The sequence below is a fragment of the Rissa tridactyla genome, chromosome 1 (genome assembly GCF_028500815.1).
Source record: "Rissa tridactyla isolate bRisTri1 chromosome 1, bRisTri1.patW.cur.20221130, whole genome shotgun sequence".
In the NCBI taxonomy this organism is placed as follows: domain Eukaryota; kingdom Metazoa; phylum Chordata; class Aves; order Charadriiformes; family Laridae; genus Rissa; species Rissa tridactyla.
The window spans coordinates 1,385,589-1,404,229 of record NC_071466.1 but is presented as its reverse complement, the minus strand read 5'-3'; the positions used below and the strand labels follow the sequence as shown (position 1 = coordinate 1,404,229).

Below are 18,641 nucleotides of genomic sequence, written 5' to 3'. Positions count from 1 at the left end.
ATGGAGAGGGTTGCCTTGCTCTGGAAACTTTGTGGTCAGAAATTCGGAAAAAAAATCGATTTCAGAAACATCCTCTACATTTTCCGATGCATTTTTGCTTCTGAATCTCACCAAATCCCTCTCTTTTGTACAGCCCTCGTGCTTGTCTCCAAAAGCTCTGTGGCGGTTAGCTAATAAGGGCTATAACAACAGTGCATTTGCAATACGTAATAAAGCTGAAAAATGTTATTGATGATTTCGGATAGACTGTCAAGAACATTTTTTTAACGTGATTTGGTTTTCATGAAGAAACACAAATTTCACAGGCCAGAGCTGTCAGCCAGCTATTGTAGCCAAGATCAGCAAACTTAATAGGAGTGAAAAAAGTCTTTTGTTGTATTCCATCCATTTTTATTTGTATAGCAAATTGCACAATTTTCATTTTAATTAAATCTGTAAATCACTGTGAACGACTTCCAAAGATCTGTGCCTTTGAGGACATATCTTTAAAAAGAATTATTTTATTTTTAAATGCGTGTTTAGAAGTAGATGCCAAAATTTCTTAGATGATTAAAAACCATGCATTTCCAAATTAATTAATTTGCGTGAAAAATTCCCTCCAGTGCTTGCATTTGAAGTTTTGACTTCGGTAAAACAGTAACTCTTTTGATGACGTATTATAAGACCGTTTTATTTTTGTGAATACCTAGAAAACTCAAAACATCTGGAATCTAGAGTACCGTTTTCCTTGCTGTTTTTCCTACAATTTCCATCAATAACGCGCAATTATTTTCCACTTTAGTTCTGGTTCATACAAGTGGTTTCTCCTTTTTTTTTTTTTTTTTTTTTTTTTTTAAACCCACTTGCAAGGAATTTGACCAGAAGCTTCTGCTCTCTTGGAGGGGGAGCAGTTGGTCATCTTTGTCGGGAGATGCCGTTAGAGCTGGTCCGGCGTTGCCGAGCGGTAAGAGCCACGGGGCTGCCGTTTCACCTCACGGGTAATGTAACACCGTATGCATTCCTTACAACGAAGAACGATTCTGGGATTCAGTAACTATCAGCTTGGCAACACATTTATTTCACACTGAGATCACTGAAACCATCTGTTGAGAATTTGCTTTCTTATGGACCTCTGGCTCGCATCTCCGAATAGAAGCATCTAAAGTCGTTGCCTGAGCCTGTAATGACTCTTATTTAAGGCTTATTCACAGTGAATTGAATGCAGATAAATCTTAAATTTTTACGGCCTCATAAAAAATCTGATTATAATGAAATATTTAATGCGAACAGAGGCAGGAGCGGTTAAAAATGATCTAAACTCCTAGCCGGCGGTTTCTTTGGGAGCACTGTTATTATTTCTTAAATGGACAGTCTTGCTTTTTTCATCAGTTATCCTGACAGAATGATCACTATTTCCAATCAGTTGTATTTCAGAGTCACACTTACTCATCCTAACAGAAAACACAAGATTATTCTAATATTTTCAGCATTTAAAAATTTAATTAATTTATGCTGTATTTTTAAATTAGGAAGCAATAATTTTAATTGTATGTAAAAACTTGCCATTCAGTGGACAAATGCCTAGTATAAATAGATGCAAGAATTTTAGAGGCTATTTGAAGGATTGGAAAGGGCTGACATTACAGCCAGGTAATGAAACTCATTCCAAATGGTATGTAACTACGGGTGTCTCTGCTCCAGGAGGCTGTGAATTGTGAACCAGAGGAGCCGTGACAACTGTTCGGTGGGGACAGAAGGGCAGTTTTGACCTGATGCCTAACAATTTGCTGAATTTTTCCAATAGAAATCTATTGCTGAAGAAGTCCAAGAAATTATTTTATTAGGTAGCCTGTGTTGAAGGATAGATAAATTTGTGACAGAGCATACTTTGCATGTTTTTATGATATTTAATCCAATTAAACAAACAAATTTCCCAATTCAGTATACTCAATATTTAAAAAAAAATGAATTGAAGTTGCGGTGTGTGTGTGTTCAATGGATTTAGACTTAACCAATATTGTACTAATAGCTTTGCTAGATTTGAAACTAAAACCCAAGAATATACCGGGCAAGACGTGTTCAGTAACCTGGATTTTTAGTCAGAGTGGCTTTGTTGTCTTGTGGGGATCCTTTTTCTGTCAGCAAGGTATTATCACACAGGGAGTTTCAGAGCGTGTATGAGCTGGGTGAGCATCTTGTTCTTTTTTCATTACTGTTGTGGGATTCTTCATTCATGCAGCTGTTTTTGCCCTATTCATTGTGGAGCATTAAGTATGATGGAGTTTGTCTTTAACGTTTCTAAATATTAGAGGTTTTTTGGTAAATTTATATTTTAAATTTCTGCACCCCTGTGCTTATTCCACCGTATTCAGCCTGTACAGCCTGAATGCCAGCAGGGCGCTCTGTTTCGGGATTTCGGTGGGGCTTGGCTTGTCACGGCTAGACGCCACAGAAGAAAGGGTGGCCTTCCACCTGGCTGGCACGGAGCGTTTCCACCACTTACGGAGAATTTGGGGAACTGGGCCGTGCTTCTTTGGGAAGCACAAGGAATTTACAGGTCATCTGCAAATTGCATTTTTTCACAGACTTGTCACTGAAATAGTGGAACAGGTAGTTGGACCTGCATCCTTAGAGATGCCGGAACCCTGTGTGAACAAACCATGGGCAACCTGCTCCAAGGGGCCCTGAGTGGGACCAGATGACCCAGGTGGTCTCTGCCAAATGATTCCATTTGTGCCTGCATTTGCGGCAGAGAAAGGAAAATGATGGAAATTGAAGGCAATGTGGGAGTTTGTCCAAAACAGAAGTGTTACAGTTAAATTCAGATTTTGAGACTGGCCAAATTTTCCTAGCCTGATGCCTGATAACTTTCATCTTTAGTCTGTGTGATGCTACAGTTCTGTGAAGGTGTCAAAGAAATTTCTAAATGGTTTCATCTGTTTCTTCTTCCGTGTAAGACGTTGCCTTGTTAGAATCCCAACATGTTGTTCACACTTCATTTTCTTTGTAGAAAGGATACAAACTTGGTGTTTTCTGCTAATGCCCACCTCCTTCACCTTACGTTGCACCAACAGTAAGCTGGGGTCTGATTACTCTTTTGAAAGATGAACTTCTTTAAACATTCTCTTGCATTTTACATACCTAAAAACCAAATGACTTTTTCTTCAGCCTTGTCATTGTCATTGCATGAATAGGTGGCCTCATGCCCCCCACGCTGTTTGGGTGGGACGCCGTGATTGCAGGGCTAATCTTCTTAGTGATACTCGGCACATGAAGAGTGGCGCCTGTAGGAGGACGTCTGTGGTGCTGGATTTGCTGTTCTGTGGGTTTTTTACCTTGTTTCTGAATGGTTTTGACATCTGGCATTAACGCCGTGAGTACAAATGTATTAAGAGAGATCTTTTACTGGTAGATGTGAAAAGAGTCGCACACACCAGTGGTTTTCAAAAGAAACAACAGCAGCTTAGCCCTATTGACAGAATGCTCAATTCGGTCGAAACATCCTTAAAAATGTGGGTGAAAAAAACCAATTTTGGGAAATACAAAAGGTTGTATGAGGTTCACTTCATCTCTCAAAGAAGAAAGGTTCGAGAAGAATCATTGCACTTGGGCATTGCCCTGCATCGTCGCGGGTGTAAATGAAGTAATGTGTTTTTATGTCCAGTGTTCTGGAGCCCACACACTCACTCACAGATGGCGGGGGGGACATAAGGCAGTGAAAAGCTCTTTTATAAAATTCTTTTCTGCAGGAAATTATTTAGAAAAGGGTGAACCCCACTTAATCTGTGTTTTGGAAGACTGAGGAATTAATTTCAGGAGATGTGTTTGATATTCCATTTGTCGGCTTGCGGCCACGTAAGCATTGAGCGACTTATTTTCTAAATCACTGTTTAGAAAGACAATCAGCTACTGCGACTACTTTATTTGTAAACTTCCTAAACGTTTTTTCAAACAGCCTGCTAATTACTTTTTAGCACAGATCCTTAAATGTTAGAATATTTTTTTTTTTTATTAGAACCAGATATTAAAAACATGTTTTGTTGCAGTTGAAATTGAAACCGGCTTCACTACTTGCTATGGAAACAAGGCTTTAAAACAAATCTGTTCTCGTGCGCGCTGCTGTGCCAATCCGTGTTTTTATGTAAGCAGTGAATTTTTTTCATGCCTTTTTGCAACCGGCTTCTAGAAAGAAATGTGTTGTGGCCTATGCTTTCTTTGTGTTATAGCCTGAATGAAGAGTCAGTAATGTATGGTTATGTCAGAAGTATGTGCTAATTGTCCCGCTGGACTAAAGAAAGGGTGGGACAAGTAACGCAGAAAGGTATGCAACCTAACTAAAGATTAACCTAATTAAAGATTTCCCTGAAGCTGGGTTCCCTGTCATTTGCAGAGGAGAACGCTGTGTTTTGTAATGCCTCCGTTATTAAGAATCAGGAGGGGCTCAGGTGCTTTTAGGAAAAGAGTTGCGTCATACTCTTCTCTTTGGTACGTGTTTGTTAATTTACGTGTATAATATTAAACAGCAGTTTTTAAAATTAATGAGTGTCCTGAGTAGTAAAATACCATATAGCTATTTTTTCCCCTTAGTATCACACTTTATACCCGACAGCCTGTGGCGGACCATTGTATGGGGCTGACCGTCCCTGACCTGTGTAACGGCTGCCGTGCGCGGGAGGGACCGCGCCGTGTTTAGGTGGTCACTTGCGCTGACACCAAACTCCTCGACACACCTCTCGCCTTGCCATAAACCTTCGCCAGGCCTGTGCTGACTGTTCTGAACAACTTACTGAAGCGATTCAGTTGTAAAATAGGCGCTAAAGGTTGCTGACGCTTTATAAATGTTATAAAAGTTGAAACAAATCTTCATGACCTGGGTTGTCTGGTTTTTAAATAAGTAATTTCTCTGTGTGTTTCTCGTTGCAGGCCACAGAAACGTTGTTCCGAATGGCAGTTGCAAGAGGAGCTATTACACCTTTAAGACATGGAGAAGTAAGGCTAAATATATCTTTTTTTCTTTTTTGCACACGTGGCATAATGTTTTATTAATGTAATGGTTTATAAATTCCTGGGAGACATATTGTCTTCAGGGACGTGGGGAAGGCTGGGCTATGTGTAGCTTACATACCTGCGCCGCAGTTTTTTTTAAAGGAGAACAAGAATTGGAATCCTGCCCAGATCAAGTATTTTTCAAAAAACACTCTGTTTTTCTCTTTGCCTGAATTGTAAATTAGCCTTATAATAGAAGTGAGTCACAAGAATGTCCTTTCGGCCGGGTAATTTTTCACTTGATTTTGCTAATGAAAAATTGGAGAAACTAGAGAAATTCATCTGAGATTGATCGTTGTTATTGGGTAGCTGTGGAGAGGTTACTTCATCCTTTGTCCGTTCCTTTCAAGGAATTAGTAACTTCAGGTAGTATATGGAGTATTAATACATTAATTATTCTGAAGAGGATAAATATATTTGAATATTATGTTGCTCATACATGCTTCTGTTGATGGTGGACATTTGTCTCCTCCTTTGTGTGGTTTTATGTCAGGAAAACATTATTCTGAACATTGCTGATTGAATATCTCCGATATCAGGTGGTAGAATTTCATGAGTTGAATTTCTTGAGGTTGAATTTCATTTAAAAAAAACAAAGTACAGTTGGTCATGGCCGTGGAAATAAGAACTGACCTGGGCATTGCCGCAGCTGGATGTACAGTATGTAGGGTTTTAAATGGAGAAACCTCTGTGTTTTTTCATGAGAGTCTGATTTTCATCAAATTCTTAGGTAACTTTGTGAAAAATTCATGTCGTGGACACAGCATTCAGTCTGGAATCTAGACCTAGACATACCCTGGAATCCCAGCTGTGCTGTAAAATGTTCCTTATGCTGATGAAGTTGCCTTAATTTCTCTTTTGGAGTGAAGTAATCATCTTTGCACCAGTGTCTGAAGACAGACCTGAGATTTCCTGCCCTGCCATTTTCCATAGTTTTAGCTTTTCTCTTACACTTTTTATGTACTGCTCTTCATTCTTTTCTGCAGAAGAGTGTAATGCAATTTCCAGAAGTCTTAGTTATGGAATATGCGCGACTCTTCCAAATTCTCTCTGTTTAGGTTATTTCAGTGAAGTGTACTAAGTTTTCCGTGTTTCAGTGACCATGTTGCTCAGAGAGTTTGTGGAATCTCCATCCTTGCAGTTAACCGGTGAATGGCGCGAATTGTGGAAAAATCAAATGATATATTTTTTTAAAGTGTGACTAATTGTACCATGCAGAGCGAAATACTGGGACGATTACAGGCATAATGATCTCTCTTGTGAACGATATTAGTAATTCACTATCTGATACATCTTATGTTGAGCCAGTTCAACTCACTGATGTGGTAGAAAGAGTTTCATTTTTTTTTTTTTTCTTCTTCAGACATTCCCTCTGATCTTTTTATCACTTAAACCACCTCAAGGGCTAGAGAGAACCAGATGAGAAAGCAGCAAGATAAGTGGTGAGAGGATGTAGCCATGGCTAGCAAGAGAGGAACTGGGTGAAAGTACGTCTGTTTGATGACGGTGAACTTTACGTTGGCGTACTGTGTCCTGTGACACTGTTCTGAGGTATTCCTTGGGCTTCAGTGGACATGCAGTTAATGCTAAGCTAGATAATTTATAGATAAAACATGTGAGAATTGTCCAGAGTTGGCTTTTTATGTAAGAAGGCAGTGGGAGAAAAAAAATACCTTTATTTTCTCTTATATTTTTATCAGGCTATATGCAGGGGGGAAGAAGCGTTTTCACTCAAGGAAGGTCTTTTCATTAAATTCCATTGTGAAATTATAATTTATTTAGTCTGAAAATGAGGAATGACGTTTATCAAATGAAATTAATTTTTCCAGAAGAAACATAATTATCAAGAGTCGTATTAAAATTTTTTTTAGCTCTTCCAAGAAGTTGCTAAATGTTTGCAGAGTGCGTAAGTAGAAAGGGAGCCAGAAAAAAATTGAATATGAACTAAAGTTGACTGTATTCTGTTTGAGAAGCGCGAACTTGGCAGTGAAAATCAAAGCAGAGCAACTTGTTTATTGGAAATTCCAAACTACGGGACAGCACTCCAAATGTGCAAAAGCGCTGTTCAGCTTTCGGAGCAATACTTAAAAATGTAACCACATTTAAGAGGGGGTAAAACTGTTCAGTACTAGAAGGCAAAAATTGTGTAAATACTGATTTGTTATGAATTTATAAATTAAAAAAATGACAACGTTCTGTCTGCACTGCTGAACAGATTAATGCGCGGACACTTACTCTATACAGGCGAAACAGTGTGCGTGAAAAACTACTGGCTATAATCCAGCTTTCATCACCAGGTGGATTTATAATTTATAAGACTGAACGTCTACGGGAGATCCCTCTTCTTCTCCTTCCAGCCTTTGCCCATTCCTTGGGACTCATCAAGCCTTTATGCATATAGAATTTTTAATTTTTTCCTTTATTATTCTTGAAGAAATTGAAAAATGAGGTTGTACTGGTTTTTGACTTTTGCATGTCATATGTAAAATTACTATTGAGAGTTTAGAAAGGCGTGCTGCCAAAAGTAGTTACCAAATGTGGGTACATAGTGCTAAAAGTTACTCAGCTGTGGGATATAGATCATAAAGGTTCCTGAAGAATCTTCTCAGAAGTTCCCTTGCTCCTGGATTGAAGTGTAGTGGCATCCATGGGAGGGGATCACACCCAGAAACATAATTCATTTTCAGGATTAAATATGTTGTTTTTCATGTTAATTAGTTATTTCTGTCAGTTGCTTTGTTTTGGGGGTGGAGCACGAGGCAGAGCCTTGTAGAGTATTTTTGCTTCTGTTAGCACTTCTGGATCGTTCCCAAATGATCCAAAAAATGTACGAGCAGAGCAGATCTATGGCTGCGCTCGTCTACAGAAGTCTTAGGGTGCATTTTCTTAATGTCGCAAGGTTCAGAGTTGGTGATGGGCATAGCTGAGAGCTGTGCATTCAGGGTGCCTGGACCTGACACCACCTAGAGAACTTCTCCAGCCGTTTCTTCATAAGACCTGCTGCCGTCTGTTCCTCACGCCGTCCGGCCTCTTCCAGACAGAGCTGCTGTCTTCGTGGGTGCAGCTGATGTAGCAGCAGCGATGGAGCGGAGGAAACGAGAGCAACTGCAGCCTGGCTGCTGAGGAGGGTGAAAGGGGGAACAGGAGGAGGGTAGTGCTCCAGAGTTGGCTGTTCGTGCTGCCCAGCTCTGCCTCTCCTGGAGCTTCTGGTGGCTGTGTGCTCAGCCCCCGGGGGAGACTGCCAGGAGGAGTCAGGTCGGCAGCAGTGGCTGCAAGAAGTCACCTGGTGCATGGTAGGAGGATGGAATACATTAGACACAGGCTAAGGTGAAGTTCGATGGCTATACAGAGGGAGGAAACTTCCTAATTTTAATTGGAAATGACCAGTTTTATTCACATTGAACAAGTGATCTACCAAAGACAGTGTGTCGCATAAGATTTGTACATCCTGTGGAGGTACTGAAGAAGAAGGATGGATCTGATTAGGACAATGAATTTGCAGGACTGATGTTCTCAGTCCCTGTAGAGGAGGGAAACAAAGGCACACAGCCCATCCAGAGAAGGAGCAAGAGCAGGGGGTTGGACTAGATGACCTTTAAAGGTCCTTTCCAGCCCAACACATTCTGTGGTTCTATGATAAAAGGAGAAGTTGGAACCCTTCATGGAAAAAAAATTTATGAAGTAAGTAGGCTGACATGGACAACTGAGATTCAATGGCAGAGGCATGATTCCCAGAGACCTGGGACTGATATCAGCCATGCCTGAACTCTGTGGATGCTGACTTCCTTCCTCTAACATCTTTATGAATTTGTAAACTGTTTTAATCTCTTCACGTCAAAAATGCTGTGACTTCTGAGTCGAAGAATTCAGGCGTGTGTCTTTAGAGTCCATTCAGTCTATCAGGAAACACCCCAGTGCTGCCTCAGAAGTGAAGAAGAGGAGGTCCATACCCATGGACTGTGCTCTCCTCTCTGAAGTGTTAAGGCATATGGGGAACCTCCAGTGTTGTGGAACTTCCGCAGTCTTCATGGAGTGTCTTTTGGTGGCAAAGACAGGAAAAATAATTTTGCAGAAGAAAGAGACTTAGATAGGAGAGTCAGAGTGAAAAAAGAGCTTAGGCTGTACGACAGATGTACTCTTCGCTGGGTAAAAAACTGGCTGGATGGCCGTGCCCAGAGAGTGGTGGTAAATGGAGTTAAATCCAGTTGGTGTCTGGTCACAAGTGGTGTCCCCCAGGGCTCGGTGCTGGGGCCGGTTCTCTTTAATATCTTTTTCAATGATCTGGATGAAGGGATCGAATGCACCCTCAGTAAGTTCGCAGATGACACTAAACTGGGCGGGCGTGTTGATCTGCTTGAGGGTAGGTTGGCTCTGCAGAGGGATCTGGACAGGCTGGACCGATGGGCTGAGACCAATGGTATGAGGTTCAACAAGGCCAAGTGCCGGGTCCTGCACTTGGGTCACAACAACCCCATGCAGCGCTACAGGATTGGGGCAGAGTGGCTCAAAAGCAGCCCGGCAGAAAAGGACCTGGGGGTGTTGGTCAACAGCCGGCTGAATATGAGCCAGCAGTGTGCCCAGGTGGCCAAGAAGGCCAACAGCATCCTGGCCTGTATCAGGAACAGTGTGGTGAGCCGGACTAGGGAAGTGATCATCCCCCTGTACTCGGCACTGGTGAGGCCCCACCTCGAGTACTGCGTTCAGTTTTGGGCCCCTCGCTACAAGAGGGACATTGAGGTGTTGGAGCGTGTCCAGAGAAGGGCGACAAAGCTGGTGAGGGGTCTGGAGGACAAACCTTATGAAGAACGACTGAGGGAGCTGGGGTTGTTTAGCCTGGAGAAGAGGAGGCTGAGGGGAGACCTCATCACCCTCTACAACTACCTGAAAGGAGGTTGTAGAGAGATGGGGGCTGACCTCTTCTCCCTGGTGACAAGTGATAGGATGAGAGGAAACGGGTTCAAGTTATGTCAGGGGAGGTTTAGATTGGATATTAAGAAACATTTTTTCACGGAAGGGCTTATTAAACATTGGAATAGGCTGCCCAGGGAGGTGGTGGATTCACCATCCCTGGAGGTGTTTAAAAAAAGGGTAGATGGGGCACTTAGGGACATGGTTTAGAAGTGGCTTTTGTCAGGGTAGGCTAAAGGTTGGACTTGATGATCTTAGAGGTCCCTTCCAACCTCAGCAATTCTATGATTCTATGATTCTATGATAGGCTCCATTTTATAATGCCTGCAACAGCCGAGACTTTTTGAGGAGGTTTCAAAGAAAGGAACAGACTCTTCAGTCTGTAGCATTACAATAAAATGCCATTAATTTAGGATATTTGATGGGGTTTTTTTCCCCTTTCCCCCCCGCGTTATATAAAAGCCTTTTTTCACAAAATACCATGGGAAACAGATAGACAAGGGGATTTCCAGGCCGTGTCTTTCAGTTTCTGAGAGGTTGGGTTCACAGCAGCGCTTGGATTTAGCCGGGTGCCTGAAGAGATACCTGTCCAAAGTGGTCTAAGGCGCTGATGAACATCACACCATGAAAAACAGGCAGCACCTGAATGGTGCCTCAGGTCTCTCCTCCTCAGCCGATTTAGGTCATTTCCAGGGTGGGCTAATGACCAACCGCCAGCCGGAGTTCCTGGCAGTTCGCTGGTGCTGGCTCCGGGTTCCTTTGGGAATTACCGGTTATATTTTCTGTATGGAAGAATGGGCGAAGGTCAACTTGCTTGAAAGTGTACTTTGATGTAAGAAGTCACGTCTTTGCTTTTGTTTAAAACTATGTTTAATAGATTTCAAAATTAAATTTTTGTTGTTTGTGTTTTCTGTAAGGTAAAAAACGTGAAGTGCAAAGCTTTAGGAATTTAGCCCAGATATCTGTAAAAAGTAACTTCTGTGGATTTTGTATTCGTAGTAAATATGGATGGTACACACGTGACTGAAGTTTTAGGCAGAAGTTAAACAAGGGGATTAGTAAGGATCTTTAAAATGCAATTTATTTTATATTTTTACAAGTAAACACGTAAAAGTGGAAACAGCAATATGTGAAATACCTCTTCGTGCAGCGGTTCTGGAATTCCACAGACTTTATCCTCTGCTTCAGCGTTTGCCGTTGTGACAGATGTAAGACAATGTGGTCCAAGTGCCGCCTGTGTGACTTTGGGTTCCAGCTTTAAACAAGCTCTGGAACCGCTCTCAGGGGAACAGCAGTTTGTTTTGCTCTGAAAGCTTAGGAACAGCTTAGTAATAGCAATGCCGTTATTTTCAAATGGGCATCTTTTTATATTTTTGTGATAAAATGCTTGTTTTGACAATTCTTGCTCAACCGAGTATTCTTTCTTTAAAAATCAAAACCATAGGCTACTTTGTTATATGGGGGGATGTGTATATATTTAGAATAATATTATTAAAGTAAATAATCAATTCTAAAATGTGACTAAAAGCTGAAAAAGTTGTGAAAACCTTTGTTTCTTGCATCTGTGGTTTGCACTAAATGATAAATGGTAGATCATAAAATTTAGTAGTCACTGAAGTTACGTTTCTAAAACAATTTTGTCTCTTTAAGCATATATGTAGGCACGTGTATATATATACCTGTAGGTTCTTTTTAACTGTGAAATTTTATCTTGTGTTGATTTTAAAGAATTTCAAGCCAGGAAAGGCGGGGACAATGTTAAAGTGACATTACTGCCAGCTCAAGGTTCCTTGCCCTCTTTTTCTTCCCCATCCGTCGTGTCATAGCAGCGTGCGGTGTAGAGTCCTGGGAACTCAGATGTGGAATTAAATCGTATAGACAAGAATCTTTTCTATGAACAGCAATAACTGTAATAATTTTTTTCATGAGAAGGGACTTTCTAATTTTACTTGCCTTTGGAACAATGTGGAAGAGATCGTAGGACACCTCAGTCTTCAGATTTAGTTGCCGTGGAACAGAGTATTCCTTTAAATGATGATCTTTTTTCCATATAAGGGAGTTTATTCTAGTAATTACAAAATTCTACATTTGATTTTTAAATTTTGGGGTTTGTCACAATTATGTTTCCGCTTGTAATTTTGGCCAACTTCATTTGTAATATGTGAAACGCAGGGAGACTTCATAAACAATAACATTTTAGGTCCTGAAGAAATACCACGAGTCACTTGAGATTAATTTTCATTGAAATGAAATTGCTGTGGGCACGCCGATTCTTGTGATTTCAGCTCGGGGCCGTACCAGGCCTAATCACTTACAGGCACGTTAGAAGCCGAATGGCAACAGGGTAGCGGACATCTGATCCCCTCGCCCTCGTGCCTTCCGACCACAAAGATGTCTTTATTGCCCGGGGTTCAAAAGTTCTGCTCTCACAGACTACCCCAACAGCTCCGGTTTCCATGCCTTTTTTTTTTTTTTTCTTGAATACTTTGTTACTGTCATGTTAATATGTGAGGAAAGATGTTTTCTCAGATTTACATAAATCTTACAGCAGTAGAGACGCTGTAGTCGTGGCCCCGAAGGCTCTCTGCTGTTCCAGCCTTGTGTCTTTAGCCGAGGGCACGTTTGCGAAGCAGCGCCGTTGGTGAAAATCGGCCTCGTTTGTTCTCGCTGAGATGATAATGCTTCCTAGCAAGCAGTGTTTGACATTACGGAGGAAATCTGGTTTGGTACAATGAAAATTAATTTTTGTAAGGCCGTGTCATAACATTCACGGGTTTTTTTGGCCTTCAAAGCAGGATTGTCAGTCTCTTGGATCTTCTCCTGTGGGTTTTTTCCCTCCTGTTTAAGGGTTGTTAGTACACAGAAAAATGTGATTTTTTTTTTTTTTTAATTTAGTATGTTGCAAAACAGCATCAATTTGATTTAACCCAACCATATTTTCTGAATATATGGAGTAAGATCCAAAGTGCCGGTCGGTTGCAGTGTTAATTTCTCTTATCATTACCCTCTCATTTTTGAAAGGTATTTGCAAAACTAAACGGAAGGAGGTGCTTGCGGGCCGGTCCGAGTCCCTTTTCTTCTAAAGGGAGGTCTCTGTCCCCAAGGGAATAATTTGTACTTTTGATTTTTAGCTTTTTCAAAAGAAATGTGGTTTTTCTTTTTTTTAAAGCAGTGAATAAGCAGCAAATGGATAAAGCGTATCCGTAAGAACAGAACTGGGTTTTGGCCTACCTGCTCAAGGTTCCGGTTTGGGATACGTGTCAGAAGCATTTCAAAACAGTGCTGGTATCTGGGGAATCCTCTGGCGGGTCACAGTGGGTAACAGTTCAAAGGTGATTTAGTTGCTGAAGGCTGACGTACCTTATCTGTGTTATCTGGAGGTAAGCCAAAAGTAAAGAATTCCGATTAAATGCAGTGAAAACTAAAGCTTGATTGGAGAGAGAGAATGCTGCTGATCCCTGGGCAGGAAAGCCACCAGATCACCCCGGAGGCGTTCCAGCGGACAGCGATTGAGGGGTGTTTCTGCCGTGTATTCGGTTGTGTGAAGCTGTGACTCGCCCTGGATTATCCGTTTTACGTGGTTTACAGGATTTTAATTCATTTTTAATCCCGAAGAGGAAAGTAAATTTGTGTCAAAACCGGAGTTGAATATGAAGAACTCTTCTGCTCTTTTAATATGCAATTTGCCTGAGGATGTTTAGTTTCTTACTAAAAATCATCATGAGCCGTGAAAAAAATATTGACCTATTCCAAGTAATTTTGAAGTGGAGTAGCGGGATTCGTAGGTTAGGGAACGTGGAAAATGAATACGCTGCAGAAAGCATGTCTGGTGTAAATTTAAGGTAGAAATGTATGAAAATAGGAGAGTGGCTACATGTTCCAGACTGTGGAGAATTACCACTGAAGAAAGACAACACACAAGTTTGGAAACCTAGAGAATTTATGATTTTACTTCTGTTTGAAAGTTATCTAGGTGATTCAGGCTTTGCATGTTTGTGTGAAATGTATGGGAAATATAGTCTGTCTATTTATATATAGGGAAGGGGTGTCGAGCCCGTGGCAGCGTTTTACCCGCTTTGCTGAACATCCAGGGCATCGCCCTCCTGCCGGCAGCACCCGCACCATGAGCTTGTTCTGACGCAGGGGTGAGGACAGGCTGAGAGAGCTGGGGGGGTTCAGCCTGGAGAAGAGACGGCTCCGGGGAGACCTTCCAGCCCCTTCCAGTACCTGAAGGGGGCCTACAGGAGGGATGGGGAGGGACTCTGGATCAGGGAGTGCAGCGATAGTATGAGGGGTAATGGTTTTAAACTGGAAGAGGGGAGATTTACATTAGATATTAGGAAAAAATTCTTTACTCAGAGTGGTGAGCCCCTGGCCCAGGTTGCCCAGAGAAGCTGTGGCTGCCCCATCCCTGGAGGGGTTCAAGGCCAGGCTGGACGGGGCTGGGAGCAGCCTGGGCTGGTGGGAGGTGTCCCTGCCCAGGGCAGGGGGTGGGAACTGGATGATCTTTAAGGTCCCTTCCAACCCAAACCATTCTGTGATGATTCTATGATTTAGTACTTAAATGTTTGACATATCATGCTATGCATTATTTTTATTATAAAGAGTTTTTTTAATGCAGGCTGATGGTATGTATTTATCTTAGGACAATCATAACTTCCCCTTCGTGAAGTGAAACACAGGGCTAAAAAATAAATTGAATTATGCTCAGAAGTATTTGCCAGGTATCTTCCGCCAAGAAGTTTTTGACCAGGATTAAAGTAAGGAGGGAATTACCTATTTTAAAGACTTCTTTTCTTTGTGATACCTTACCTGTATATCCCAGATTTCTTATTCTTTTCCATCAGCGAAACAGTGAGTGCATGGCAAATGCAGACAATCATTGTGGCAACAAAACCAAATGTGAAGGAATATATTTACTTCCCAATCTAGTTTTTTGTTTAACGTGACTTTGAGTGGTCCAGAAATACATTACCGGCGACTATATCAAATTGTTTTCTTAAGATAATTGTTGTTCTTAATTTCCTTCTCATTAAAAAGTATAGTTAGTGATTGTTATTTCAAATATAGACATTCCTTTTGTATAACCTGACAGCATTTGTTTAATAACTATTCAAATTGTGCTCTATATGTCTATATTCTTGAAAGCCCAGTCGATGGGACAAATCAGTGTGAGAAGAAACAAATACCAAGACAGACTGCAATCACTGTGGAGTTGAGATCAATTTTGGACTTTGCGTCATAGGCTTTTTCCTTTGGTCAAGTGACTGGGGATAAAAGAAAATCACTGTATTTCTTCTTGTCCAGTCATTTTTAACGTTCTCATTCATTCTGCTGTTCCAGCTCAAATTATTTTATGCTCCTTTGTCCATATGTTAGACTTGATAAAATATCTTTGATCTTATACAAACAAAAAAAAGTAGTCATCTTTAGTAACTTGAAATTTTCCTACGCATAAACCTAAATGCATTCTGAAATGCATTATTTGCATCACCTGAAATGAGGATGGATGTGCAACAGGCAGCGAGAAAGCTCTTTCTATTTCCTTTTTGATGTTCAAAGTTTGGTGGAAATCATACAAATAATAGTTTATATTTCCTTATTATAATGTGTAATTTTAGTTTGTAGCTGGCGAACTGATAAGAAGTGGAAAAAAATGAGAGAAAGAAAGGGAGAGTTATGAACAGAATGAATGAAACAGGTACTACTAACTCCCGTGAGATCCTCATAGTCAAGCAGTTGAAGTGTGTGCTGGATGAGCGCACAATGAGGCGGGTTGGGAACTGGCTGGACAGCCGGGCCCAAAAGGTGGTGATCGGTGGCACAAAGTTTAGTTGAAAGCCAGTAACTAGCAGTGTACCCCGGGGGTCAGTACTGAGCCTGATCCTGTTCGACATCTTCGTTAACCCTCTGGATGAGGGGACAGAGTGTCCCCGCTGCAAGTTTGCTGATGACACCAACCTGGGAGTGGCTGATACACCAGGGAGTTGTGCTGTCATCCAGAGGGACCTTGACAGGACGGAGGAACGGGTTGACAGGAACCTCACGAAGCTGAAGGAGTGCAGAGTCCTGCACCTGGCGTGCAGCCGCCCCAGACACCGACGTGTGCTGGGGCCGTGTCGCTGGAAAGCAGCCTGGCAGAACAGGACCCGGGGGGTCCGAGTTGAACATGAGCCAGCTGCAGGAGCACTTTCTGCAGAGAAGGCTGATGGTATCCTGGGCTGCATTAGACAAAGTATTGCCAGCAGGGCGAGGAGGGTGATCCATCCCTTCTACTCAGCACGTGTGAGGCCATGCCTGGGGTGCTGTGTCCAGTTCTGGGCTCCTCAGCACAAAAGGGATGCGAACGTCCTGGAGGGAGTCCAGTGAAGGGCCACAAAGGTGATACAGGGACTGGAGCATCTCTCCTATGAGGAAAGGCTGAGAGAGGTGGGAGATGAGAAGCCTGGAAAAGAGAAGGCTCGGGGGGGATCTTGTCAAGGTATATAAATACCTGAAGGGAGAGTGCAAAGGAGATGGAGCCAGGCTCCCTTCAGTGGTGCCCAGTGACAGGACCAGAGGCAAGGGGCAGAAACTGGAATACAGGAGGTTCCCTCTGAACAGCAGGAAACACTTTTTTCCTGAGAGGGTGACCAAGCAATGGCCCAGGCTGCCTGGAGAGGTTGTGTCGTCTCTGTCGTTGGAGATGTTCAATGTTCAAAAACCATCTGGACATGCTCCCGAGCAGCTGGCTCTAGGTGGTCCTGCTAGAGCAGGGAGGTTGGAACAGCTGACCTCTGGAGGTCCCTTCCTTCCCCAGCTGCTCTGTGGCCTTCTGGTTGTGTTTAAAGAGCTGAATTTTCAAACTTCGCTGTGTATTTTTCTGTATGTGTAAAACAAGGATAATGACATTTTTGTTGGGTATATATGTGTTTAATATTATACAAAATTTCAAATTTAAATAATCCTTATATAAACTTCTTTTACGCTGTAGAAAAAAAATCAAGAGACAGTACCTAAGGTAAGTAATTCCAGCTTATAAAGGCTAAGGGTTTTAGTATGCCTTCCAAAAAGTGAAGATGTGAGAAAATACTGTTTGTTTTCTCAGATTTGTAGGGAGAACTACTAGAATTTGGAACTGATACCCGAAACAGGGTGAAGTATCTCTGCTGTAGTGTTACTTGGTGGTGGGAAGGAAGAGACTGTGGAGCATCTCCATGGTGTGACAGATCGTGATCCTCACTGGTGAGAACAGATGGCTTTTGTGGACACCGTAAGTCTGGTGCCATGCTCCAGTCATCTGAAATCAGGTCGTACTTAAAATCTTTTATTTTCTTCCTCCTTTTAAAGAACGCTTATGGGTTTGCTCTGGGAGGCCAACCCTGTACCTAGATAAGAGCATGTTTAGGAGAGCAGTCTGGCTGTAGACGTTTACGTATCTCTTCAAATGTAGAGCAAGTCTTTGTCGTGGAAAAGGTCAAACGCCATTGCTCAGTTCTCAAGTGTAAGCATTGTGGGTTCTTCAAGAATCGGTAATAATGGGCATTCGTTGAACTTAATGTTGTTAAAGTTCTGTAGTAACTGCCTGCGTTATCGTAATATTTTTACAATATTAAATTTCTGTCTTCTCAGAAAGATGTATATTGTTTTTCTTGACGAGTATCTTAGTGTGAGATGGTTACGATCGGTGAAGGTCTGGTCTGCCAGCAGCAGGCACGTTTGCATGAGTGAGCTGTTGGAACAATTCTTCCACTCTGAACCATGAAACCAATCTGTTCCTGTCGGTTACAATTTTATGGAAACTAATTCTTTGTTGATGGAATCAGGTGAAAAATATGTGGTTCTGATTAGCAAACAGTATGCAGAGTTTCTTAAGGTCATGGAGAACATTCCTCTGGACGTGTGCGCATTTTCAGGTGTGTGTGTATGACTGTGCAGATATCTTATATCCACATCTTCCTGTAGTAAAAATGATGGGCAGTTTAGGTTTTTTTTTATACATACTTTTAAAAAATATTTGTACTGTAATTGGTAAAATTATAATATTAATATGTTTATTACAGTAGAATAAATATTCAGTTTCATTGTTTCTAAGTTTTAGAAACTTAGTTTCTAAGTTCTAAGAAACTTGTGTTTGTGAACTCAACAACCCTCAAAAATTATTTAGTGGAACTATGTAACTTAAACTCAAATAACTAGCGTTTTTTGAAGTAGCGGTGTTTCCTGTAAGAAATATGTATTATTCAAGTGACTGCCGGGATAAAATAATGACCGTTCATTTTTAAGTATCCTGCAGAGCTGCAAAAAATGAAACTGGTATCTGCAGTCTGCCCAACAGACTGCTCGCCACATCACCACCTACAATTAAGCATAAGTGATTTTTCTGCTCGAGACAGGCTCAAGACTGATTTAGCAATGAAACTTAATTACTTTTAGCCCTTAGAGAAAACGGCCCGACAAGGTTGAGGTTGTTGGCAGGGCAATGTGGGAAAGCTCTTGCTGAAACTCCCTTCCCCGTTTCTGATTTTCTGTTAGCAGCACTTAGCACTCCTAACTTCCAATTAAGCAAATATTCCCCCGAAAACTGTGCATTGTGTTACTTCTTTCTTTGTGGCAGGCTAAAGGCAAAAGGAAAGATGATGACACTCTGCAGTTCTGATCAAATCCAACTGCTTCACTGTGAGGGTGAAGTTCTTCTCTGCTAATGGAAATTAAAACTTAGAAGCGAG

The 18,641-nt window shown here is 41.6% G+C and overlaps 1 protein-coding gene across 1 annotated transcript in view; it reads left to right on the top strand.

Moving 5' to 3' along the window:
- Positions 1 to 18,641, top strand: part of TMEM135 (transmembrane protein 135) — a 198,633-nt gene that overhangs the window by 76,290 nt on the left and 103,702 nt on the right. The window contains exon 5 of the mRNA XM_054223831.1: positions 4,903 to 4,968. Coding sequence (XP_054079806.1) covers positions 4,903 to 4,968 — 66 coding nt within the window. The remainder of the gene's footprint in view (positions 1 to 4,902; positions 4,969 to 18,641) is intronic.